Raw genomic sequence first — 26,209 nt, forward strand, 5'->3', positions numbered from 1 at the left:
ATTCTCTTTTGCTTCCTTTTTCACTCTATTCAGTTCCCTCATTAGCTGTTTTCTAGTTTCTCTACTCTACCTACCCTCTTTGATTTTCCTGTTTACTATTCTACATTTTCTTTTTAATTTTCTTATTTCCCTTGTATAATAAACAGGGTCTGAGGTCATTTTACCCTTCTTAACAGGTATAAATCTCTTCTCTCCTTCCCAAATGATTCCTTTAAATTTAGCCCAAAGTGTATCCACGTTACTCCCTTCACTTATCCAACAACTGAATTGTGATTTAAGGTAAGTCCCAAATTCATCAACTTTAGTTTTTCTATACAATTTCTTGTCTTGTGTAGCCCTCTTATTAAGCCTTTTTGGTACGAGTCCTACATCCATTATTACAGCCTTATGGTCTCCTATTCCTTCAATTACCTGAGTTTTATTAACAATTTCCCATGGTTTAACCAAGAATACATCTAGTAAGTTCTTGAGACGAGTCGGTTCTTGTACTACTTGTGTAAATCCTCCCTCCCAAATTAACTTATTTGCCAGTTTCTGTTCATGGGCTTCACTAGCAGCTCCATTCCATTTAACTTCAGGCAAATTTAGATCTCCCCCAATTATTACCATATCATTATTATTGTTTTTATGAGTATAATCTATTATTTTCTCAAATATTTCCATGTCTCTTTCCTCTCTTCCAGGCCTGTATGTTCCTATAATTCCCACCTCCTTCATATTATCACAAACTAATTTTATCCCTAATATTTCATCCCTTTCATCGGTAAACCATTCATGTGAACAATACCTTCACCAGAATAAACACCCGCCCCCCTCCCTTTTTTATCTCCTCGGTCTCTACGATAGACTGTCTACCCTTCTGGAAATACTTCTCTATTACTCACCCCTTCTCTCAAGCACGATTCCACTCCTATCACCACATCAGTCTCATAAGATTCCATCAATGTACTGAATTGTAATTGTTTATTTACTACACTTTGACAGTTTACCAAGAGCAATCTCCGACTCCCTTCCTCCCTAAAACTTGACTGTTGCAATTGGGTAACTTGAAATTCCTTAATATCCTGAGTTTCATTTCCTAGTTGACTGAGCCAGCTTGAAGTACAGCTGGTTCTTTCTACTAGTTTTCCTGGTCAGTATTATAACTCAAGGGAGTTACCTGTTTTACAGTACATATCTTAAGATTAATAAAATCTAGAACAATATTTGCTATCTTTCGTTTACCTGAACTGTTTAGATTGGGGCCATGTTTTGTATAACAGTATCTCTCAAAACTGCTGCATTCAATAACCTGAGTATTCCAAAAATGTTTACAAATTTTAACAATATCTGTATTAACTTTGTCCACTTCAATGTTCACACACGAGTCTCTACGCAAATCATGCCTGAGGGGCACGTTCACTACAAAGACGTTAGTGTGGGTCAGCCTCCCCAGTGTATGTTTAAGTTGTGATCTTACTTTCTTGGCGTCGTCGTGAGCTACGTCGTTCGTCCCACCGATGATAAGCACTGCATCGCCGCTCCCGACGTTCCTAGTTGCTTCTTCTACGTTTTCCAGGACACTGCTGATAGAAGCTCCTGGATATATTTCTCCGGTTGCTGTTATATTCTCGTCGTTAATCACTCCCGCAATTCCCCTTCCTTGGCTATCACCAAACACAGCTACCTTTGCTGATTTAGGCCTAACTGGGTCTTGAATCTGAAATCTAGGCCTAAATTTTAAACTCGGCACGGCAACGGCAGCGGATCGCGATGATTTGGTATCACGCGCGCGATCGTTGTCTTCCAGAATTAAATTATTTAGGACAGAAAACCTATTCCTGGTGTTTATTTCCGGAAATTCAGTTGTACATTTCTTCTTAGCCGGCCATCCACGAAGTACTTGAGACCACGTGCTCGAGTTTGTTACTGGTACCGGTATATTACTCGAAGAATGGTCAGTCCCAAATTCTAGCGATCGCAGTCTTTCTTTTAATTCTTGATTTTCAACTTTAAGAGTCTCATTGTCCTTTTATAGAATGTTTATAATTTCTAACGCACTTTTATATTCCTCATCGATTGTTTTCGGTGCTTCATCGTCAACGCCGTCGCCAACTACAACATTCCGAACACACTGCTCACAAATCCAGTCAACATTTTCATTAATTTTTACGTCTCTGGGGCAATTTCCGCACTTATAATGCCACCATCGATCACATGAATCACACAACATTCCATTTTTCACTAATCTTCGACATTTTCCGCACTTTTCGTCACATTTTACAGTTAATTTACTCGGAGGATAAAACACTACGTCGTCATTACCGGGTGCCATTTTAGCAACAGAAGCTCTGGATGTTACTACTTCTACTGCTGGGCGATGGGCCAGACTTTATTGGGAACAATCTCAAGAAGCAAAGAGGCATTCTACAGGGCACCCACACATCTCTACTAGAGAACAAAATGAGGCCCTCCCAGCAGCAACCCTAGAGGATACTCCTTTCCTCTCAGCTGTTTCACCGAAGGCTTTGTCTTGCTTTTCTTGTACAGGGGCGCGATTCCAAAATTACATATCTGCCAGGAAGGTCCATTTGACTGAGGACGACATAAATGATCACTTTGCATAGGCTGAATGTGGAAAGATGTACTCTCCAGTGATTAAATCACATTTTCCTGTGGAGATATGAAGCAGACCTGTATATAGCGTGAACTGAACACCAGGTATGATAATAAATACACTGCTACCTCTAAGAGAAGTGGATGTTTTAGCGTTCATTGCTGGGGTTGGTTTACCTCACATGGTCAGAATTCCGGGAACTCTCAACGCCGAGATTTATGAACAGCTTTTGAGTCTCTGGTTGATTCCAGCATTAGACGTAATTTATCCTCAAGGACAGCATGTTAGCTTCCAGCAGGATAATCATCCAGTTTATACCTCAAAAGCAGTTCAGTGATGGTTATAATAATAATAATAATAATTTTTTGCTATCTGTTTAACATCCCAGTGGCACAGACACGTCTTATGGCGATAATGGGATAGGAAAAGAAGCGACAGTGACCTTATTTAAGGTACAGCCTGATGTTAAAATGGGAAACCAAGAAAAACCATCTTGAGGGTTGCTGACAGTGCAGTTAAACCATTTCCCGAATGCAAGCTCACAGCTACATGACCCAAACCGCATAGCCAACTTGCTCGGTCAGCAATGGTTTGCTTCATAAGCAAGGATCAAGGTGATACCTTGCCCTCCAAATAGTCCTGACCTGAACCGCAATGAGAATGTCTGGGGTCTAATCAAGAGTGTGGTAACACCTTCATGATCCGAGCTCAAAAGAAGAGCTGTGGACAATGGTGCTCAACCTTCGGGAAGAACTAGCCCTTCAGTAGAGGTTCTATAGGCTCTCATTGCTCCTATGCCCAAATGACTTTGAACGGTCATAGAGCATAACGGTCAGTAAACCCGATACTGATTTGAATTTGTTTATTTTATTTGCAGATTAATACTATTACGACTACTTAAAGCACTACCACCATTTAAACACAGGCTAGGTATCAAATCCAATGGGCTAGCAGCTCCTGAAAGTATCAAGATTTCTTGCGTAAACCTGCCATTACGACTTGGCCAAAACTTTTAAACTTAGGAATTTCATTTTTGTCCGTATTGAACTGAGAAAGGATGATAGGAAAACTTAAAACGGTCCACCTTGTCAATACAAAATGTTATAGTTTATTTATAACATGTATTTGTACTTGGAACTAGTTTCAACGCTGATCTGCGTCATCATCAGCCAAAATGTGGGAATAGGCAAGCATGCAAGCATTTATATTACACAAGGCGTTACATTAAACAATACACATCTTACAAGGAGATAAAAACAGGGGCGAGTATAGAAACAAATGAATCGTTGAGAAAACGAAAGTTATACATATTAAAAATAACCTTAACCACACATCCTTGCAGTGCGAAAGTGTTCTTCTTGAATGATTCCTGAATATAAAACACACGTGCACACATTTCTGAAGAGCCAGCAGGCAGGACAACGTAAAGTGAAACCTTAAGAGTTCTCATTTTTCTATGTTCTGACTAACTAATGAAGTCTCCCTTGAGTTCCTGATAAACATACAAAACAGGAAATTTTCTTTCACTCTCAACAATAGTTATAAAGACCAACGGTAAAATTTCATTTTAAATATTGTGCAGAGACATGAAAGCATGATTTTGAACATGATATAACTCTTTCATATAACCCAGTTTTTTTACACAAGGTGTTACATTAAATAATACACATCTTACGAGGAGATAAAAACAGGGACGAATGTAGAAACACATGCATCGTTGAGAAAGCAAAGTTATACATATTAAAAATAAGCTTAACCACACAACTTGTCCTCCTTCCACTCCTCCTCCCCTACCGCTCCTCCCCTCTCCCCTCCTAATCCAACAACGGCCGCTCCCCAGACCTAAACTATCCAACACGCTCTGTTCCTCTTCATCTTGCGCCATAGCTTTACCGCCTCATGTCCCGCAATAAACATCATAGAAACCTGCCCCCACCCTACACGTAACGCTGCAACAATACACCACAAATACTGGCACAGTCATCCTCCAAACTCTCAACAACGTATTCCTTAATACCTATTTTATATTCTTGTCGAGCTGAATACCGGACCTGTGAAGATTATTTTGTGCATCTACAGAATGGTGTGTTAATGAAGCTATGTAATATAGAGAGAGACTTTCAAAGGTGGTTAAATGAAGAAAATATATCATGTTCAAGATCATGCTTTCACATCTCTGCACAGTATTTAAAATACAATTTACCGTTGGTCTTTTATAGCTATTGTTGAGAGTTAAGGAGAATTTCCTGTTGTGTATGTTTATCAGGAACTCAAGGGAAACTTCACTAGTTAGTCGGAACATAGAAAGAATGATGAACTCTTCTCAGAAGAACTCTTAAGGTTTCACCTTACTTTTTCCTGCCTGCTGGCTCTTTAGAAATGTGTGCGCGTGCGTCTTGTATTCAGGAATCACTCAAGGCAAATATTTTCGCACTGCAAGTTGTGTGGTTAAGCTTATTTTTAATATGTATAACTTTGCTTTCTCAACGATGCATGTGTTTCTACATTCGTCCCTGTTTTTATCTCCTCGTAAGATGTGTATTATTTAATGTAACACCTGTGTAAAAAAACTGGGTTATATGAAAGAGTTATATCATGTTCAAAATCATGCTTTCATGTCTCTGCACAATATTTAAAATGAAATTTTACCGTTGGTCTTTATAACTATTGTTGAGAGTGAAAGAAAATTTCCTGTTTTGTATGTTTATCAGGAACTCAAGGGAGACTTCATTAGTTAGTCAGAACATAGAAAAATGAGAACTCTTAAGGTTTCACTTTACGTTGTCCTGCCTGCTGGCTCTTCAGAAATGTGTGCATGTGTGTTTTATATTCAGGAATCATTCAAGAAGAACACTTTCGCACTGCAAGGATGTGTGGTTACGGTTATTTTTAATATGTATAACTTTCGTTTTCTCAACGATGATTCATTTGTTTCTATACTCGCCCCTGTTTTTATCTCCTTGTAAGATGTGTATTGTTTAATGTAACGCCTTGTGTAATATAAATGCTTGCATGCTTGCCTATTCCCACATTTTGGCTGATGATGACGCAGATCAGCGTTGAAACTAGTTCCAAGTACAAATACATGTTATAAATAAACTATAACATTTTGTATTGAAAAGGTGGACCGTTTTAAGTTTTCCTATCATCCTTGGCCAAAACAGTCATTAAGAGTGTTCTCATTCATTTCTTTTTGAGCAACTCTAATTCTTGAAGGAGAAAACAAAAATCACCTTTCCTCAATAAACAGGTTTCATTAAAAATGATATTACCTAGTATTTGAAATCTCTTACATCAATCATTAAATATAAAAATTAGTAATGTAAGTACAAAAAGAATGCCAACAAAGGAGAGTATAGATAATAAGTAGAGAGAGAGATGATTTGAAGATTGCTGCCCACTCCTTAGCTGATATACTTACTTCAATACAGGATTCACACAGGATACAGCTGCAAGAAACATGACGTCGCAGATCAGAATCCATTTCTTCCAGGCATATAGCACAACTTTTCCAACCATCTCCTTGCTCTGCTGGACTAGAAATTGTAGCAGTGGAGACAGGTTCACAGTCATCTTCCATTAAGGGTCCAATAAAATTTTGTACAGGACGTCGATTATGACTACTTAAATCACCACCACCATTTAAACACAGGCTAGGTGTCAAATCCAATGGGCTAGCAGCTCCTGAACGCTGAAATCATTTGATACAAATTATGAGACTATAAACTGATGTTAAATATTTTATTACCACAGCACTATGACAAAATAATTCAACAGAAAGCAGACAATATCTCTTAATGTTAAACTACTATTCAGACCAGAAGGAACAACAATAATAATAATAATCCCGTAGGAGTTCTTTAACATGCCAGAAGCCAATGACATAAAAGTTTTCCATTCTAATAACTCTCACAATGCTGTCACCGAGACTGGCAATTCAGAAGGATATTTTATGTTCAACTGTCCAACAGCTCAGAATAATTATTTCTTGTAGTTTACTGTAGTGTACTGTAGTAGTGTATTCTCCCAGGATGGTAGTATAGAAAGTGAGATTCAATCAAAGCGCAGCAAAGCTAATGCAGTGGGCTTGCTGCTGCAATCAAGAGTAGGCTATACTGTAAGAAAGAAGGCAGCCCCCGGTCCGTTTTCAGACCAACTTTGCTTTACGGGAGTGAACACTACGTGGACTGAGAACATTTTGCTAAGTCAGAAGTAAAAGTCATAGAAGTAGCGAGAATGATCACTGGTACAAAAACAATTGCAGGAGGGTACTTGGAATGAAGAGATAAAGGCTAAGTTAGGAGTGAACTCGATGGATAAAGTGGTAAACATAAACTGGCTTCGTTGGTGGGGTCTTGTGAGGTGAATGGAGAAGGATCAGTTACTTAAGAGAATAATGGACTAACCACAGAGGGTAAGAAAAGTAGAGGGAAATCATGAGAACGATAGACTCAGTGTCTATTTATGTAACCCTTTCCAACGGATATCTTTGACTCACTATGTGGCGAAACCACGAGTAATAATTTGCTTGTAGGAACAGTTGTGGGGTACCTTCACTAAATAATTTATTTTGTAAAAACTGCTCAAGTTATCTCCTTGAAATTTTGCAAGATAAATGAATATACCATGCTAATTCTAAAATGATGCAAAGATCTTACCTAATTACACACAGGAACCCCGAATTCAGTTTGGAACATCAAGAAGCATCCAACACAGCACAAGGTAATGTCACGTTGCTTGCTCTTAAAGGCAGACTGAATTGCTCTACCGGATGGGGCTCTTCTTTTCTTGTTCATGCAGAGAACACAGGACTTCACTCTCTTTTATGGTTTTCGGAGACACCAAGGTATCGGAATTTTGTCCCGAAGGAGATCTTTTACGTGCCAGTAAATCTACTGACACTAGGCTGACATATTTGAGCACCTTCAAATACCACCAGACTGAGCCAGGATCGAACCTGCCAAGTTGGGGTCAGAAGGCCAGTGCGTCAACCATCTGAGCGACACTCCCAGCGGAAGTAAAAAGTCCTTATAGTGATTTTCCTTCTTTCCCAAGTAAACAGTAGCCTCCAAAACATAGCCCCCAGGTGTTGCTAAAATCCACACTTTGAGACCACATTTAGTGGGCTTTTTAGGAAGATACTGGTTCAAAACAGTCTTCCCTTGAAGCCAATTTTAACTTCATCACTGGAAATTCTACATCCTGGTCTTAATTTTTCTTAAATTTTTACATTTCTTACATTCTGAAGACAATTAGACTCTAAATCTGCCAATTTCTTTACATCTTTGGGGCCCGTCAGATGAGGATGTTTACAGAGCAAGTCATACTGCCTCTCAGACATACAATTACTAACTATATTACACTGAATGAGGTTGGAAGAAAAATAATATCTTTATCAGGCAGCTGGAATACTTAAAACAAATTGCATGGCACAACAGCCCTGAAGGGCCATAGCCCACCAAGTGACCGCTGCTCAGCCCGAAGGCCTGCGGATTGCGAGGTGTCGTGTGGTCAGCACGACGAATCCTCTCGGCTGTTATTCTTGGCTTTCTAGACCGGGGCCGCCATCTCACCGTCAGATAGCTCCTTCATTGAAATCACGTAGGCTGAGTGGACCTCGAACCAGCCCTCAGATGCAAGCAAAAATCCCTGACCCGGCTGGAAATCGAACCCGGGGCCTCCGGGTAAGAAGCAGGCACACTATCCCTACATCACGAGGCCAGCAGGCAGCTGGTATATCCCCATATAAATAAGAATACCTATAAAAGCTTTCATTTCTTCAGGCATTGTGTTTTCCCAATCTGTATTATTGAGCTACTTTATCTCTAGTAAGTCACATGTAAGTTAGTAGTCTCAGCTAATTTTGAGAAGAAAAAAACACCACCAATTATGTCCTCAAAATATTAAAATTCGTTGCTACCAGTTGAAAGATTATGCACAGGTCCATAGCCCAAAAGAAAATTAGCTAGGGGATTGAAACTAATATTGTTTGTCCAAGTAAGCCTAATAGTTTGATCAGGGACAGTACCTGAATGAGCATCTCCCATCCCATCCAATGCATTTTGAGTTCCTTCAGGTTCATCTTCTTCACCAACTGCTTCCACATCACTTTCACTATCCTCACTACAAATTTCAAACTCCCTATCACTGCACTTGTCAACAGACTGATCCAATTCATAACAAATATAGTCTTCATTCAACTCGCTATATACAGCCATGTTGCTACGATGTGTTTACATTCAGCCAGCTCTCTGTTCTTTCTAAGATAACCTATACAAAAAGGCAGTATTTTAGCAAGCTGGGCAGGTCATTTGTATCTAGGAAGCATGGAGAATTCACTGGTGGCAAGAAATTATATGTTTGACCCACAGATGGCAGAGGAAGAAAGTCTGAAACTCGAGTACTCTCTATTACGCAAACCATGGGAGACAACTTGCGAGTCCGGTATGCTTTACTGCACTACCTGCGGGAAAGAGTTAAAGATAAGAGAAATGGAACTAAACGAGGCCACAGGGCTAGTTATGAACAGATGATTGTTGAGGTACTTAGTACATAGGCTTGCAGACTGAATACTGAAAGGCATAACAGTCTATAATGAAGAAGTATATATGTATGTATTGTACCCGTATATTTAGGCATAATTTGAATTAAAGAGGTGATCACCGTGCGAGCGTAATTTAATTCAGTCAGTAGGTCATTTGTAACACCTGTAGTGAAGGACAGATTCATATAACCTTGAAGCAAGCCGCTTATGAACTCACAGCTGCACGTCTGTGTGTGGAGACTTGACCTTTTTCTTATTGGTTACTGCATGCCATATGACAGGGGCGACGAGTGAACATTTTCAAAGCTAACACCACCTGGTGAGTTCCAGAACTCTCCACAAGACCAGTTTTGAACTAATAATATTTTACAAAGATGAGAATAAATTCTACAATAGGTTTTTAACTAATCCCACCTTCTAGGCTGTGAAATAATAAAAGCCATGTGTAATCGACGCTAATTCTGCACTTTATTCCACTCACTCTACTTTATTCTACTTGGATATATTATTCTACAACTGCTCTGCTACTGCTATTATCTATGTTACAGCAAGTTTCTCCACGAGGTGACAAGCTTGTCTGCTGCACGTCAAACTGTTTCTACAAGGTGGACAGCCAATGTTCAATGCCTAGAATTTTTCATGTAGCTGTCTTTCAAAAGAACACTTTATTTTGTATTCTGAAAAACACAGCAATTAAATCATTAATTTTAAAACACATGTCAGCAGCCCTGAAGATGGTTTTCCATGGTTTCCCATTTTCACACCAGGCAAAAGCTAGGGCTGTACCTAAATTAAGGCCATAGCCGCTCCCTTCCACACTCCTAGCCCTTACCTGTCCCATCATTGCCATAAGACCTATCTGTGTCAGTGTGACATTAAGCAGATTGTAAAAATAAAACGTGTTGTGAATAATTCAACTTAAGCCTCAATTTAAGTAATTAAACCTGGTTGGACATTTATGAGGTGTTTTAGTTTCATTGTGAGAAGAAACCTATAATTTCAAGTAAGCTTGCACTATTACAAGAAACAAGGATTCATCATGCTGCTTAGAAGAGGAACCTCTACAACCTTCTTGGTGCACCCATCAACGGACCTTTCAACTGGGATGTGCCACTAAAGGGAAAGATGCCACCAGACTCTAAAGTGGATACATCATGAGCTGTGGCCAGCCTGACTAAGTCAACTTCCAATGTTAAAATGTAAGTACCTTTTGGTAAATATTACTTTCCTTTTCAGTAGAACTTAATAAGATCCTCTTCCTTGCAACAGTATTTTCTATTATTTTAGTGTAGTTAGAGAATCTTTTCACTTCCAATCTAATTATTGGTGTTGGTAGATTTTGTGTGTGATTGAAGTAGTTCTGTCCATGGAAAATGTGTGGATATTGTCTCTCTTCAGTTATTTAATGTCATTTCAGCATTGTGTAATAATAATACTAATAATCATATGTTAAAAATCATAGACCACTTCGTTTAAACTTAACATTTAACAGGTTGAATCAGAAAGTATAAGATGCATTTCTTTTGTGAATCTGTGTGGATTATGACCCCATATTTCACTTTATTTCATTGTAGATGGATAGATTATCATCTTGCTATTTTTCCCATGAATTAATGGTTAAAATTATGGCATGAAAAAAAAGAAATGATAAAAATAAGGACCGTAACGGGATAATTCGGGAAGATTATTTATTTATTTGGTGTATGATGAATAATGACAACCTATAAACTATTTACACAACCAGTGAAAGATAAGTACAAAGTATACTAATTATCATATCTATACAGTCAAAGCAATTAACAAAGTTTGAAAGAACAAGAAGAAAACACAATATATCTACATCACTACCTACCTATCACTCTGACAGTTCATATATACACATTGAGTGCGAGTGATGCACATCTCACTAAACGTGAATGTCCAAACCCGCCAACCGCTTCACTGCTTCAGGTGTTGCTGAGTTGAGTTCTTCCATGGTGACAGTGAAAGCATGGAGTGGACATTCCTGCACTACATGTTTCATTGTTTGGCGAACCTCCCCACAGTCACAGTATGGAGAAACTGACCAGCCCCAGGTTTGTAAGGTAGATGCTATTCTACCTACTCCACATCTCATGCAATTTAGTCTACTACAGATGCGGCGCGGCAGATCGAAGCCTGCCAGTTCTGTGATTATTAATAGCCACTATTGCACGAGGTGGGGATAAAGACCACTCTGTTGACCATTTAGAGGTGGAGCTGAAGTCGCTGGATGTTATCTTCACGGCAGTCTTCCAAGCAGGCTGGCGAGACTTAAGGCGTGTGCATTTCTGATATCCTCATAAACAGGCAGATGTTCATTCTTCAGCATTCTGGTCCATAGCTGAAAAAGGGCCTCCTGTCTCCTGATATGTGGAGGTACTATATTGCTGAGTACCGGTAACCATTGGATCGGTGTAGCACGAAGTGTACCAGTTATGATTGCATGGTTTGGCGAAGTTGTAAATCTACTAGCTGTGTGTGAGCACTATTAAGCCAGCCACCAGAGCAGTATTCTGCTGCAGAATAGACCAAGGCCAAAGATGTTGTCCGTAATGTGTTTCCATCCGCTCGACAAGAAGTTCCAGCCAGTCGTTGGAGAATATTATTATGACTTTTTAGTTTGTTGGCAGTTTTCTGCAGATGATTTTTGTACGTAAGAGACCAATTCTATGTTACTCCTAAGTAACTGGGATTGGCACAATATTGCAGTTCATGACCCTTGAAGAATACCCTTGGATGGAAATCCGCTTCTGCGTTCAGATAGAATGTAGATGCCACTATTTTCTGTGGGTTGGGATGAAGATACCATCTTTGAAAGTAGTCAACCAACAGTTCAAGATCTCGATTAAGAACTATTTCAGCTTCTGTGAAGTTGGGTCATTGAATTGTAAGGTAAATATCGTCCGTATATATGAACTTTCGGGACACTGTTTCAGGCATGTCGTGGATGTATGTGTCGAAGAGAGTAGGAGATAGAACTGACCCTTGAGGCAGACTATTGTTGACTTTGTGGAATTTGCTTCTGTTGTGTTCTGAGTGAACTTTAAATAGTCGGTTGCTTAACATTCTGTCAATTAGTGTTGTAATTTTTATGCAAGTAACAGCTTTAATCAGTTTAAGCATATGACCTTCCCTCCAGACTGTGTCATATGCAGCTGTAAGATCTAGAAGACAGAGACACTTTTTAATTTCTTCTCAAAACCAACCTCCAAATATGTTGTCAAGGACAGTACTTGGTCATTAGTCATGGCCGGGTCGGAATCCTGCTTGATCAACTGGAAGGGATGCTTCAATGGCCGGTGCTATTCGGTTCAGAATCAGTCTTTCTAATAACTTGTAGGTGATGCAGAGTAGAGCTGTAGGTCGAATTCATGATGACTCAGACATAGAAAAAGAAGAAAAATTTCAATATTTGATCCAATATACTGTTGAAGGAAGTAGGGCTAGGGAGGTGGTAACTAGTTTCCCTCCAACAGCTAAAAATTATGATAGTGCAGTTCAGTGTCTCAAAAGTAGATTTGGAAAAGAAGAATTACTCGTAGAATTTTACGTTCGCGAACTACTTGGACTTGTGATTCAAAATGTTTCTTCAACACAAAGACTAACTCTCCTAAAGCTCTATGATCGCTTAGAATCCCACCTTCGATCCCTTGAATCTCTGGGCATGACTGCTAACAAGTGCGCAGCTTTGTGGGAGAGTTGGATCCTTTCGTGGTTTCAGAAGGGCAATAATTTTTTACTTCTTGAAGATTGGTGGAAGTCTTCCTGACTGAAGTGTGGAACTGAAGAATGCATTGAGCCATCTTCTTGTAGCTGCACCACAGCTTTTTAGTAGTTCTGGGTAGATTCCATCTTGTCCTGCAGCTTTGCCATTTCAGAGTGATTTTAATCCCTCGTCGACCTCTTGTGATGTGAAAGATTGTGAATAGGCAACGTACGGTTGGGTTTCTTGTTTTGCCTGTTTACGCTCAGTTTTAACCCCTTCCATGGTCAGTTAATGTTACATCCAGAGACTAAATGGAATGCACCCACCAGATTTTGTAGCTCTTTGGTTTTGAGAACAGTTTTGTTTTGTACAAGAAAGAATGATGTAAATAAAGTTTTAAGTTTGTGGAAAATAATAAAAGTCATCACCTGTGATGAATTCCGTTATATCGGGTAGATTTTCGGGTTCGACGTAACATTAGTGGCGACCGTGACAGGACGTGAACAAAGCAGTAATTTGAAATGGATAAGTTGCTTAAATCACAAAAACCAATACGTGCGATGTTCACGAAAACATACGATGCGGTGATGGCGGAAACAGACCCCAACAAGGTAAGATTGCATTTTACTAAACTAGAACGACTAGAAAATGAACTGAAGGATGCCGATGAGAAAATATTAGAACTGCTTCTCGACGACAGTGACGAAGAACGATACACAAATGAATACGATAAAGCGAATGAATATCGTGATAAAGTAGATGAAGCTCGTCAGAGAATGGAGTGTGTTGTATTATTCAACATACAACTGAAGGAAATCAAATATCGAGTGATGGTTTCGTAGGTTTCTCACAGAAAAAGCTCAAACTGCCAAAAATCGAACCGAAAATTTTCCGGAGAGGTTAGGGGCTGGTTAGGGTTTTGGAGTCAGTTCCGTTGAATTCATGACGACTCAGACATAGAAAAAGAAGATAAATTTCAATATTTGATCCAATGTACTGTTGAAGGAAGTAGGGCTAGGGAGGTGGTAACTAGTTTCCCTCCAACAGCTAAAAATTATGATAGTGCAGTTCAGTGTCTTAAAAGTAGATTCGGAAAAGAAGAATTACTCGTAAAATTTTATGTTCGTGAACTATTGGACTTGTGATTCAAAATGTTTCTTCAACACAACGACTAACTCTCCTAAAGCTCTACGATCGCTTAGAATCCCACCTTCGATCCCTTGAATCTCTGGGCATGACTGCTGACAAGTGCGCAGCATTCTTGTTTCCGGTAGTTGAGTCATCTCTACCAGAAGACTTGTTGAGAATATGGCTTAGAAATTTGTCCATCACCCTGTTAGTGACTCTAAGGAGGATTTATACTGTGACAAACTCTTGCAACTGATTTTATTCCTCCAGAATGAAGTGGAAGATGAACAGAGGGTTTAATACAGCAAATCAGAAGCCTACAAAGCAGAAACCTAGGTTAAACGAAATGGAAAACATGGCCACTGCTAGTAGTCTGTTCACAGGAGACATTAAAGATCTTGGAAATGTATGTGAATTCTGCAGAAAATCTCATGAGAGCAAAGAGTGCTTCAAGGCGCAGAAGATGACTCTAGTGGAAAGAAAGAATATTTTGATGAAAGCAGGGTATTGTTTTCAGTGCTTGAGACCTGGTCATGTTGCCAAGATCTGTAAGGGTAATGTAATGTGTCACTTCTGTGGAAAGAAACATGTTGTTCTAATGTGCCCAACATTACCTTCAAATATTTCCAAGGAAAATGTGGAAGAAACACAAGACGAAAAGGAAGGTGCCAGTGCTACCTTAGGTAACCAAAACTGTAGTCAGGATGTTCTTCTGCACACCTTGTTGGTGAAGATCACAGGAAGAAAAGGGGATCAGGTAGTAAGAGCACTCATAGATAGTGGATCACAACGATCATATATATTAAAGAAACTGGTAGATACCATCGGACTGGAACCGTCAGGATCTGAAAACATGATTCGTGCTCTGTTTGGAGGAACTGAATCAAAAGAGTATCTACATTTTAATTATCAAATACAGTTGAGCAGTTTAGATGGCAGGTACACATGTAAGATCCCTGTATTGGATCAACCGATTATTTGTGGTACTGTCCCTAGAATCCAAAGTGGTCCTTGGGTGAAAGAACTCGAAAAAAATAGAATCTTTCTCTCTGATTCTGGAGAAGGGACGCCTGAAGTTGAACTTCTTTTAGGAGCGGACACCTACGGAACACTTCTCACTGGAAGAATAAAAAACCTGAAATGTGGACCAGTGGCTGTTGAGACTCGACTTGGGTGGGTTGTTATGGGGAGGCTATCTCTGAACAGTCTCTCAGACTCGTCCAGTAGGGTGGTATCGTCGATGTTGACTTTAAACACTGCAATCACTGATTTATGGAAGTTGGACACCCTGGGAATTAGGGATCCTGCTGAGAAGACATCGAAGAAAGAAATAGAAATGGCTACCTTGGATAATTTTAAGACGACTGTCTCAATCGACGAGGATGGCCGTTACGAAGTCCATGTACCATGGAATGAGTATCTGAGGAGCTCCGCGACAATTTGGAAATTGCTGAGGAGAGGTGCAGGACGACAACTAATAAACTGTTGAGTGGCAACAAGTATCAGGAATACAATGTTGTGTTTCAGGATTGGCTTCAAGAAGGGGTGACTGAAGAGGTACCCTTTCAAGACCTTGAAAATAAAGGTCACTATTTACCTCACAGAGGTGTATTCAAAGAAAATTCAACCACACCGTTAAGACCCGTATTTGATGCTTCTTGTAGAGGAAGGAAAGTCCATCTCTGAATGAGTGCCTGGAGAAAGGACCAAATCTGCTGGAACAAATTCCACCTATTCTGATCAGGTTTCGCCGTCGTGAAATTGAAGTAATTTCGGTCATAAAAAGGGCCTTTCTGCAAATTTCTGTTGTTCCTTCAGACAGAGATTTCTTGAGATTCCTATGGTGGGAGGATTCCTCCATGAAAAAATTCAAGATATTCCGACATCGACGAGTTGTATTTGGGCTCAAGTGTAGTCCATTCTTGTTGGGTGCTGTTCTTGATCTCCATTTAGAAAAGAGTCCTCCTGAACTGCAAGAAACAGCACAACTATTAAAAAGCTCATTCTATGTCGACAACTGCGTAACATCCCTTGATTCAGAGGAGGAAACGACCCAATTTGTTGAGAAATCTATGAAACTACTTTCAGGAGCCAGATTTGAACTACGTGGCTGGGAATGCACCTCAAAGGGAAAAGAGAATACGTTTGAGAAGATTTCTCCTGTTCTTGGATTATTATGGGACAAGGAAGAAGATGTACTGTACTGTGATGTGAGGCCTCAAGATGAGACTGGATGTGTTACACGAAGAAAAAACTTGTCATCTGCTCAGAGGATTTTTGATCCCATTGGTTTTTCATGTCCTCTGAACTTATTCCCTAAACTTCTCATTCAGGATAGCTGGAATTCAAAGATGGGGTGGGATGATCCATTGCCAGAGGATGTACAGAAGAAGTTTAGAAAATGGGAAGCTGAAGTTTGGCAAATTTCTGAAGTGAAAATACAGAGACATTTTGTAGTAAGCAGGTCTGAACAAACCTGGAGTTTACATACATTTTGTGATGCCAGCCGGAGTGCTTATGCTGCAGCTGTCTTCATACGAAGCTGTACCGGTACTGAAGAGATTGTTTCTGTTCAGCTGATCATGGCAAAGACAAGAGTTTCACCACTGAAGGAAATTTCGATGCCGCGATTGGAGCTCCTGGCATGTTTGTATTGGTAGTCGACTAGCAAACTTGGTCAGAGAAAGTCTGAACTTGAACGTCTCCGAGTTTTATTGGATGGACTCTTCAGCGACATTGTATTGGATCAAGAGAGATGAGTCATGGGGAGTATTTGTGAACAATCATGTGAAGGAGATTAGATCTCTGACGAGACAAGAAGACTGGAGGCATGTTCCTGGGGAGCAGAATCCAGCTGACCTTCCATCTCGAGGTTGTTCCGTAGAAGTCCTTATAGACTCCAAATGGTGGGAGGGTCATCACTGGTTGAAGTTGGCAGAAGGGGAATGGCCAACATCAGAGGTCAATGTGGATGATGACATCATCAAACAAGAGAGAAGAAAAATATCTCCATCACTGATCAATTCCTCAGCGGAGAATGGAGATGCCTGGTATTTAAGAAGATTTTCCAAGTTTTCTCAAATTATCAGGCCCATTCAACGTTTGTACCCATTGGAGATTACTTCATCGCAGGATACCTTACAAGTGGAAGATGATGGAGATAATGAGCAAGAAAGTGTTACTTCTGCTGTAAAAGATGAAGTGAAAACGAAAAAAGGACGTTTGGTGAAACTCCCTGTACGACATAGGAAGTTTTGTGATAAGTTCTTGTCTTGTTAAAACTGTGTATGCGAAATGATTGTCAGATTCTTTTATTGGTTCATTTTGGTTTTCTGTTAACAGGGGAGTAAAGAAAACCAAAAGGTGGGAGGTATGTTACATCCAGAGACTAAATAGAATGCACCCACCAGATTTTGAACTCTTTGGTTTTGAGAACAGTTTTGTTTTGTACAAGAAAGAACGATGTAAATAAAGTTTTAAGTTTGTGGAAAATAATAAAAGTCATCACCTGTGTAACTATCTGACGAATTCCGTTATATCATGTAGATTTTCGGGTTCGACATAACAGTTTATTCCTTGTTGTTTTAGAGGTAGAAATGAGGTGATTTGCTATTGTTTCTATCTTGATTGGCGAATGTTGCTTTGGTGGTAAGGATGTGGAATCTAATTTCCGAATAATAAGTTACCATGCTTTTCTGCTAAAATGGGTGAAATTAATGCCTTTTACAGTTTTAACCCACTTCTCTTTTCTAGCAAGATCAAGTGACTGTAGTAAATCTGTTGCTTTCTTGTGGCTACTATTTTCTTCGAATTCCTTACTCAATCTGCTGGACTCTTCACTCCATCCCAGTATATAGTCTTTACGGAATCCTCTAGGAATACATGTTTTTGCTGCTGATTTTATTAAGCCAGCAAACCTCACGTAGTTCTCTGGGACAGGTTTAAACCATCTGATGTTGGTATCAGTCGACTTGGCATAAGCATCCCAGTCTGCTTTCTGAAAGTTCCAGCAAGGTGTGGGTATAGATTGTATAACTGGGATCTGAATTCCTATTTGGTAGATTATGGGTCTATGCTGGCTGTGTAGGAAGTTATTGAGCACTTGTCTCCTAACATGGCTAGATGGTGACAAAACTGTGCGAGACAAAGCAAAGGTCTGGTGTGTAGTCACATTTCCAACAGCCAGAATGAAATGTTCCCTTGTCTTTGGGGTCATATATCAGTGCAAGGTTGTTTACTTCAGCCTATTCTGAGACCTTAGTTCCATTTTCATCGTCTTGCTTATAGCCCCACGATGTGTAGTGGCTGTTGAAATCTCAAGGATGGTGTTATTTTGAGAGGATATTATGGAAATGGGATCAGGCCATGTTTCATTGGGTGGCTTGTAAATATTCGTTACCATGACGCCTTCTATTTGTACTGAGGTGGAGAAATAGGTTGGATGATTGCTTGCTGGTAAGGTACTGTAGTTGCAAATGTTATTTCTAATGTAAGTAGCAATTCCATATTTAGCATGATTGTGAGCTGTTATCATTTTGAATCCTGTTATCTTTCCCCTTGCCAATAACTGTTCAGTGAGTTTCCTGTAGTACGGCAATGTCAACTGAATACTTCTGTAAAATGCTTAATAAATACTCACTCTTGGCTCTACTAATGCCTTCGATGTTAAAATGGCAGATGTTGATCTGTGGGCCAATGATTGAGTGTTAATAATTTGATGTTGTAAGCTAGGATGTTCCTTTAAGAAGAGAATGGTGCTCAAGGGAAATGGCATAGCCTTATTAAGTGATAGGATGAGATGTTAACCCAATATTGGTGATAATTGTAGAAGCTGCATCATATATTGGATCATGGATATTCTATTACTGAGCACGTGTGAGTTGCAATGAACCGACCTGTTCAGTTTAAACTTTCTGTGCACACTTAATCAAAACTTAATAACCCCAAGCGAGGTTTCGCTTATTTAATTAGTTTTATGGAATTAACATGAAATTGAAGCCATTGTTACGTCTTCTATGACGTGCCACATGGATGAAGATAGATGGAATAGATCTTTTCAATACCTTCAAGTGATTATTTCTCTTATTGTTTGATCAAAATTCAGATCAAGGGTGATATAAATTCCAGAAGTTTGATGAAGTTAAGGTCTTCAACAAATGATGAAGTAAACCCACAGATATAAAAACCATGCCTAAAATAAATGACAGACTACCACACGATTTAAATAAAATGTTAATCAACACGTACCTTGTGTGTGTGTGTGTGTGTGTGTGTGTGTGTGTGTGTGTGTGTGTATTATTTGAAGGTATATTTCTGTAATTATTCATGCCATTTCTGTTGTGAATTTGGTTTGAGCTCCTCACATTCTGCCATGAGGAAGACTTGATTTAACGTTGTACAGTATTTCTGTTAGAGATGTCTTTAATAATTTTTGTACTGTTAATAATTATGAATTTAAGTAAAGTTAGTTAGGATTTATCAACAGATCGTAATAAGTTCACTCGACATAGGCAAATCAACAGAATCAGCAGATTAAAATGTAATACATTAAGAAAGATTAAGAACAGATAAAGAGAGAATTAATTTAAACAGTTACAGATTATGTAAAATGGATTAAATCAAACCAATAATCCAAATTCAGATCGGGTTATTATACAGAAAATTAAGAAATGAAGAAGCCAAAAAACAGAGATTATTTAAATAATTTAACACAGATAGGAGTCATGCTTTGATAGATACTGAGGAATAACATTTAAGATAATCAAATCAATTCTAAAGAGTGTTTAATCTTCGAGGAATAATGTTACCTTTTAACATGAGGAAACAGATGAGTTAGTCAAGTGAAGGACTTAAAGTAATTCATTAGTCCATTAATGATTAAATTATGCCAAAAGTGGTAGAATTTTCTAAGTGAAATTTTGAAGACTGAACTTAAAAAATCAGTTGAGAAGGATTATTTAAAGATTACCATGGATAATAACCAATTATGACGTTAATTCATATCATAAATGACTTAATCTAGTGAAAGATAGATTAGAATTTACTTTAAGCTGTGTAAGTTTATTGTAAATAATTTAATTTAATTCAAGTGTTAGAATTCAGGAGTTTAGGTAATCCAGTTAAGAAATTTACTTAATTCTTCAAGGACCGGGCAAGTTAGCCATGCGGTTAGGGGCACACAGCTGTGAGCTTGCATCCAGGAGATAGTGGGTTTGAATCCCACTGTCGGCAGCCCTGAAGATGCTTTTCCATGGTTTTCCATTTTCACACCAGGCAAATGCTTGGGCTGTACCTTAATTAAGGCCACGGCCGCTTTGCCATAAAACATATCTGTGTTGGTGAACATAAAGCCACTAGCAAAAAAGTTCTTCAAGGATTTTTATAGTCTACCGGTACTCCCACTTGTTTGTTATTAATTGGACAGAGGAATTAATGGGATATATATTTTTCTCCTTGCAGTGTATTGCCCCAATCATTCCATATCTTTGAAGGACAAAGAAGAATACCTTGAAATGTTATAAAATTTATGATGTAATTTTAGAGAGTGTGAATTTCAATTGAAAGGGCTTTTGAAAGAACTGAACATCAGCAAGAAAGATAAGCCTGTAAATTGTTACTTTCACAAGTTTCCAGAGTATTTTGTATCATTTGCCAGACACCTTCCGAATCCCTCCACATCTAAAAATCCCTCAAATATTGAATCATTGCCAACACAAACAGTCCACCTCTGGATTCTATTCGCCGACTGGGCACTTTGTAGTTTAGGATCAGTATGTTGTATATATGTATGTGTGTCTGTAGTTTACTTTTTTATCAAAAGTAAGCACACCAGACAAAGAATTGGGGCATTCAGAGCACAATTCAAGTCCAGTTTTGGTCATACTGGAGATACTTCAGCTCCAAGTACTACACCTGAAGCTGCTTTCAGAGTATAGAAGATTCATGTCCAGATACTGTAAAAATCTCTTATAGGATTAGCAATACTGTTGAACATGGAGGGAAGCAGTCTTTTGTTCGGAGCACAATGGGAATAAGTCCATTAAAATTTGCATGGTTTGTTCTGTTGGTATGCCAGCTTTAATTAAGAAGGATTGATGATGATGAGTGATTCATATGCTTATACTAATGATAAGGCATTGGAATATCAGCCTTCTAGCTCAGGTAATCTAATAATTGTTTAGTGAAGAAATCCAGTAGGAAAATATCAAATATTTACACACAAAATGATTGGAAGGATATCGTTAGATAAGCAAAGAAAGCGTCCCCCCAGATTTGAGGTCACTGAAATGAAATTCACAGATTTCTTATCGGCCATAAGCTTGGAGAATTCATTAACAAACAGAAAAAAAAAAAAGAAAAAAGTTTATGGTTATGATTTCTACTGGCTGACTATAACATGGTTACATTGTGAAAGAGAATCTACTTTTACCCTGATGTTTAAGCAAACTCTGTATTCTAATGTGCAATCTGATGAAGCTGATTTAAGGAAGAAGTCACCCAGACATTACATGACACGCTTTTGTAACATCCAGCAGATCCCTCTTTATATCCAACGTCGCCCAGTAACAAAAGCGAAGAAAAAGGACGTGGCAGATTTACTGCCATACATTCTGCTTGGGTATCAACATTTCTTCAAGAACCTACCATGTAACAGACTCACGAGAACTTCCTTGGCTTCCAAGAGTAATAAAACACAAGAGAATTCATTTTTCTTTGAATCTAAATTGTATGAGATAAGTTCCTGTTTGGAAATAATTATTATAAGCAGAGATACAGAACAAATATTATTATTATTATTCCAGAAAGGTTCTTTCTTTACTCCTTCCTTAATAACACCAAAAAATCAAGAATAAATACAAAAATACAACTGCAATACATTCAGAGCACAAAAGAATCAAGTCCATAATTTTATATTTCCACTCCAGATACAACGTAAAACCACTGAAATGTACCCTTCTATAATATGAGAATGTATTATACAGAGTATCTCCTACCATTCAAATGTTTTAAAACACTGTAAGCTTTTCTCTGTAATTAAATATTGAGCAAAAACTTTGTTCATTTTTCTCTAAACTGTCATATTGTGACTTCATTCCCTTGTGTTCTGACTGCCCCAATTAGACCTCTCGTGGAGAATACGTACTGTGTTAGTCACTGCCACAGGTTCCTGTCACATCGTGGTCCAGTGAGCCAAAAATCTGGTCATCAGGTACGTGTCCCACACTACTTGTGGCAGTAATACTGATTGGTGGATGTGTACTTAGTGTCTTGGAGGATATGGCCAGTGTTCTCCCTACAACCTTTTTAATGAGCGGAGCGCCCTGCACTTTTTACAGACTGCCCGGCTAACACAACCTAGATATGTGCCAGTTACATAATATTGATATATATTTGAGCAGTTCGGAGTTCCAAATTTAAATACTGCAAAACTGTTTATTTAAATGACAAATCTTCAATATTGTCAGAATAAATGCATCAATTACATCGGAGTTTAAATGTTTAACTTGACTACCACATTGTGTCATTCGCAAGTGGTGCCTGGATTAGTGTGGAATTGCATGCAATTCCGCATGACGTCACAAACCCGTATGGTACTCCACAGCAATGAAATGGTAAGCCCCCGTGTTACATGATTATGAAGAAATAGCTGAACACTAGAAGTTCAAACTACACTGTTATGTCTTGTTTGTGATAACACTAAAATAGTTCAATTTTGCAGTTAATATTTACCTGCCTGACATTATTAATGACCTGAGGAGAATAAACTAAAATTTTATTGCATCAATTTTTTATGCCTTATTTCCCACATCCCATTCCTGACACCCGGCTGACAAAAATTTCTGGGGAGAACACTGAGGGAATAACAAGGATGTTATGGACCAACAGAAAAAAAGTATGATTGAATTTGGGTAGTTAAAAGGACTCAGGGTAAAGGAGCTGACTGATTTTGCCGGTGTGTCACACAAATGAGTGTTTAGGTAGTAGAAGGAATCACAGTGCACACCAAACTAGCGCAATACAGCCTGACAAGATAAAGTAAAACCCTAATGGGTGGATAACGTGAGTGCTAGTTATCCAAAGAAGTGAAAGAGAAAACAGATCAGCTGGGAAGGGAGATAATGTTACAGCGTATCCACCAAATTCAGATTTTAAAATTCCCTAACATTTCCTTGTTTTGCAGACATAAAAACCATTTTGTTCCCGACACACAACTAAAAATAAAATTAGAAATTAAGTTTTCAGCTATGACAGTAATACTGAAATGCATTCTGAAAACTTAACATCCAAAAAATAAATGCGCAATTAATGTGCATATTAAATTTCAAAACTTGAAGTTGAATTTAGTATAATTCACTTTGAGATTTTAAAAAGTGATTACCATTACTGCTTCAGTGAGGAAATTTCTTCATCTATAGCCACCAAAGACTGTCGAACTTCTGCCATCACCCTCCTCATCTTTTTTTGGCAAAAATCCAGCCCTTGTTACACACTGTTTCTAACATTCCAAGGAAGTAGAAATTAAGGAAGTCTTACTTGGAATGAGTGTCAGAGGAGAGATGTGTTCATTGCAATGTCTAGGAACCCACCATCCTGTCCCCAGAAGTACATTTACTTTTATAACCTAACTAGCTGATGTACCCGTGCTTTGCTACGGAATTCTATGTTGTATACAGAATTCTAGGTTAGGTAGTGTACACCTTGTAAGACTGTATTATATTGCATAGCTCTTAATGTTACCCTAGAAACGTGACGGGGAAGTCACCAAACATATTTTCTCATATGAAGACCGGATTAGGGAATGTTCATTGTAACCATCAGTTACAATCAGGTTGAGGAGTTTTCATTATAATTGCAGACACTCACTTTCCACCTGCTTTTTTACATCCTCAGAAAGACTGTCTTAGTGGTTTTCCCAAGTTAAATGAACATAGGTCATTACAATGACGTCAGCAGGAATGGCATGATTAAAAGCAATATAAAATACTCAATCAAATGAAAAACCACGCATTTTCTCACTTTTAACGAACAGTACTACGCTGCCGATCTAACCGTCCAAAGTTCAAGAGCTGGAATGACCAAGCCGCAGACAGCCGTGATCCGTGAACACGCTTCGTCTTTTTTTGGCCGGGGGGGGGGGGGGAGGGATTTTCTCACTTTTAACGAAGAGTGCTACACTGCCGATCTAACAGTTCAAAGTTCCAGAGCTGGAATGACAAAGCCGCAGACAGCTGTGATCCGTGAACAAGCTTTGTCTTTTTTCGGCGGTGGGGGGGGGTCCAATAGTGGAGAGCCCCAGGGCAAATCTATGCCCTTTTACGAACCTGTTTCCTAGGAGTACCCGATGAGTCTGAAAATCTCATTTCACTACATCTTTCTGATTTGGAGGCAAATTTTTCCAGAGGAGAAAACACCTCTTCACTGCTAATTTGGAATAAAATTAATGTAGAATTTAATAAAAGTGAAAAGGAAGATGCTTTTCTTAAGAAACGGCTCTTTTCAGGGTTAAATGTTGAATTATTTAGTCAATTGTGGTGCTTTAATTTGAAATAGACCTAAATTGTAATTCTAGACCAGGTCATACTACTATTACTAAGTGAGCCTCTGCCAAATGTGCACATTGTTCATTCAAAACAGCGCGTCAGGCTAGGGATCGAATAGCTGGAATACTATGATGAACCAGTGTGTTACGTACCAGCAGTATCAGACAATGTATGAACCAGAGGAATGGCATGATAAGAAAAAAGTTTTCTAAATCCCCAGCTATTTCCCGCCAACATACAGTCAGGCTGTTATACTCGGTACGCAACAGTAATCCCATCTATCGGAGTTGAGGGCAACATAAGAGGCAAAGAACATCACAAAAAACAATGGTCAATGTAATATTATTGTTGATCAATGTTATGCGTTTTCGATATTGTAGGCTTTCATATTTAGTTTTCTTCCGACTCTGAAATACCATTCTTATCATAGTCGGTACGGTAAAGCTGAATAAAACATAAATGATCGGAAATTGTATTCTCTATAACTTTTGATATGTAGTACTTTTCTATAGAACCAATAACATAGGTATTTAAAAATTGAATTTTAGGCGCCTACCCATAAACTACCGTTTAGTTCAAGGTCAGTAAAATTGTTTATAGCTTAGACTATTGTTTCTTCTTCCCCAACTCTACATACCGATTTTCATTAAATTCTCTTAATCCATTTTCTCGTGGCTCGGCGTTGATATGGACTTGACAACAAAAATCAAAATTCATGAATATCTGTATTATCATAGCAGGTACGGTAAAAATGTATAAGATATAAATTATCTGAAATTTAATTCTATGTAACTTTAGTTATGCAGTATTTATCGACCACTAAAAAAATAAATATTTGAGAATTTAATTTTAGGCCTTCCCCTAAACTACCATTTCACTCAGCGTGAATGAAATGATTTATAGCCTAGATTATAGTGGCTCATCCCCCGACTTTACATACCGATTTTCATTAAATTCTCTTCAGCCGTTATCTCGTGATGCGTGTACAGACAGACAGACAGACAGACAGACAGACAGACAGACAGACAGACAGACAGACAGACAGACAGACAGACAGACAGACAGACAGACAGACAGACAGACAGACAGACAGACAGACAGACAGACAGACATTACTGAAAAGTAAAAAGTGCATTTCCTTGTTACTGTGGACATGACCGATACAGAAATACCATTCTTTTCAAGTTCTGAGCAATGTACAGACAAAACTCTTATTTTATATACTGTATATAGATGTAAAGTTCAACCAGTTCTTGTCATCCCTTTTACGTTATTTGAAAAAAGAACATTCGAATAGTGAAGTTACAAAAAAAAGTTACCACAACAAAGACTGTCACGTATGACTCACTTCTTCTTATTCTTCTTCTCATTCTTCTTCTTCTCAATCTAGCGGTCCCTTTCTCGATTATTGTTTCATAATGTTGGCTGGTGTCTTGCCTTCTTATAAAGGGTCGGAAGGGCCGCGATATAAAATTGAGAAGCTGTGTTAGGTAGAAGACAGATGCATAGTAAACTGTAAGTGATCTAGTAGAAACCGTCAATGAAGTTCTAATGGTGTTTAGCAGGTGGTTGTCCTCTCAAATGACCTGCGCCATTATAATAAGGCAAGACACCAGCCAACATTATGAAACAATAATCAAGAAAGGGACCGCTAGATTGAGAAGATATTGAGA

General features: G+C 38.6%; 1 protein-coding gene across 3 annotated transcripts in view; it reads right to left on the bottom strand.

The window, feature by feature from the left end:
• The window catches only part of LOC136858382 (uncharacterized), a 523,023-nt gene that overhangs the window by 232,368 nt on the left and 264,446 nt on the right, over positions 1 to 26,209 (bottom strand). For all 3 annotated transcript variants that reach the window (XM_067137884.2, XM_067137885.2, XM_067137886.2), the window contains exon 10: positions 6,018 to 6,287. In XM_067137884.2, the coding sequence (XP_066993985.2) occupies positions 6,018 to 6,287 (270 nt within the window). The remainder of the gene's footprint in view (positions 1 to 6,017; positions 6,288 to 26,209) is intronic.

This window comes from Anabrus simplex, chromosome 1, assembly GCF_040414725.1.
Source record: "Anabrus simplex isolate iqAnaSimp1 chromosome 1, ASM4041472v1, whole genome shotgun sequence".
NCBI classification, from domain to species: domain Eukaryota; kingdom Metazoa; phylum Arthropoda; class Insecta; order Orthoptera; family Tettigoniidae; genus Anabrus; species Anabrus simplex.